General features: G+C 75.0%; 1 protein-coding gene across 1 annotated transcript in view; it reads right to left on the bottom strand.

Annotated features, from left to right (window-relative positions):
• Positions 1 to 1,681, bottom strand: part of H696_05486 — a 5,950-nt gene extending 4,269 nt beyond the window's left edge. The window contains exons 1-3 of the mRNA XM_009499309.1: positions 846 to 1,681; positions 563 to 712; positions 100 to 379 (exon numbers count right to left, since the gene is read on the bottom strand). Coding sequence (XP_009497584.1) covers positions 100 to 379; positions 563 to 712; positions 846 to 1,674 — 1,259 coding nt within the window. The 5' untranslated portion in view covers positions 1,675 to 1,681. The remainder of the gene's footprint in view (positions 1 to 99; positions 380 to 562; positions 713 to 845) is intronic.
• Between the last annotated feature and the right edge of the window lie 19 nt (positions 1,682 to 1,700).

Here is a 1,700-nt window from a genome sequence, read left to right as displayed (position 1 = left end):
GGGGGGGGGGGGGGGGGGGAGTTGGAAATGAGCGAGGGGCACAGCCGGAACACGAGCGACAGGGGGAGTGCGCCATGGATGGCACGGGCCTGGACGCACCCAGCCAGCAGGGCGCTCGACAGGCTGGCCGCCACGGCCCCGGCCAGGTCGCGCTCGGCCGGCGTCGACACCTCGGCCCCGATGCTGGCCAGCTGGGCCCGGTCGACCGGCAGCAGCGAGTCGCCCGCCCGCACGGACGCCAGGCGCCGGGTCAGCCCGTCCAAAGGGGCCGCCGCCGCCAGCGACGCGCACAGGGCCACCAGATCCGTCGAGTGCCGGCGCCACACCACGTCGCCCAGGGTCAGCGCCAGCAGGGCCGACGGGGCATCCATGTCGTGGTCTGCGTGGCCGGTGGCGGTGGGCGTATGTTTTGTTTTTTGTTTTGTTTTTTTTTCGCCATTTGCATCCCATCAACCGCGCGCGCCCTCATGTGTCAGTCCCGGCGCGGCCATGCGTGAGGGTGCTGCCACAGGCACAGGGCAGCCGCCATGGCCGGCGCGCCTGCCAGCGGCCGAGCACGCACCGGGAGATTCGCGATCCACCGACGGGGGAAGGAGGTGCCCCAGGGCCGCGGCCACCAGGGCCAAGTGCCCCAGGCCCCGGCCCGGCCCGAGCTCAGCCAGCCAGCCATAGAAGGAGGCCGGCTCCTCGGCCGGCGGCAGCCCGAAGATCACTGCGCCGCGCGTGGGGAGGAGCGAGCGCGCCCGTCAGCCAGAGCGCCAGCAGGATGCGCACCCGCGCGCGCGCGCGCACACACACACACATGCACCAGAAAAAGAAAAAAGCCCCCAAGCCCATGCACGTACTGGAGGCCACGGAGAAGTAGCGGCTCCGGTCGGCGATCGGCAGCGCCCCGCCGGGCGGCAGCCCCGGGTACGCCCCCAGGACCAGGGCCGACTCGATGGCATTCCGTGCCAGGAGCATCTCGCGGCCGGAGAGCCGCGCGTCGCCGGCCCCCGGGCCCGCCCGCGCGGCCAGCCCCCCCAGCACTCGGGCCAGGCCCAGCACCAGGTCCAGGCAGAGCAGCGCAAAGGCCCACGCCTCGTCCGGGCCGCCGCCGGGCACCGTGCGCACCGTGTGCTCCGGGTCGTCGGCCGCCGGGGGGGGATTCAGCAGCCGGGCAAGTGCCTCGCCGGAGCGCAGGCCGCCGGCCGGCTGCAGCAGCCCCTCCGCCAGGGCACGCAGGCGGTCTCGCGGCCCGGCCGAGGACCCCGCGCGCCGGGCCGTCGGCAGGGCATCCAGCGCCCGGCGGCAGGCCGCGAGATCGGCCCCGGCCAGCGGCTCCGGCAGGGCCCCCGGGCTGAGGGCATGCTGCCGGGCCACCTCGGCCCCCAGGCGGCGCATGCGCCCGGCCAGGTGGCGACGGAAGGTCCCGCGCCAGTGGCCGGCCCCGGCCGGCGGGGCGGCCGTGTCCCCGGTGCCGGGCTTCTCCGCGGCCACCAGCGCGGCCAGGCGCTCGCCCAGCAGGTGGCGCATGAGCACAAGCTCGCGCTCGCCGAGCCCGACCAGCCCGGCATCATCAAGGTGTTCCATCGGCCAACGACGAGGGGGAAGCGCAAGGGAAGAGCACGAAGGAGAGGGGATTGGGGTGTCCGAGGGAGGTCGGCACAAAGGCACACATGGAGAGGGATGCATGTGGCGATGGGCGGGGGGGGGGGGGG

The sequence above is a fragment of the Fonticula alba genome, assembly GCF_000388065.1.
Source record: "Fonticula alba strain ATCC 38817 unplaced genomic scaffold supercont2.11, whole genome shotgun sequence".
Lineage (NCBI taxonomy): Eukaryota > Rotosphaerida > Fonticulaceae > Fonticula > Fonticula alba.
The sequence above is the reverse complement of the archived record's forward strand: the minus strand, read 5'-3'. Positions and strand labels throughout refer to the sequence as shown.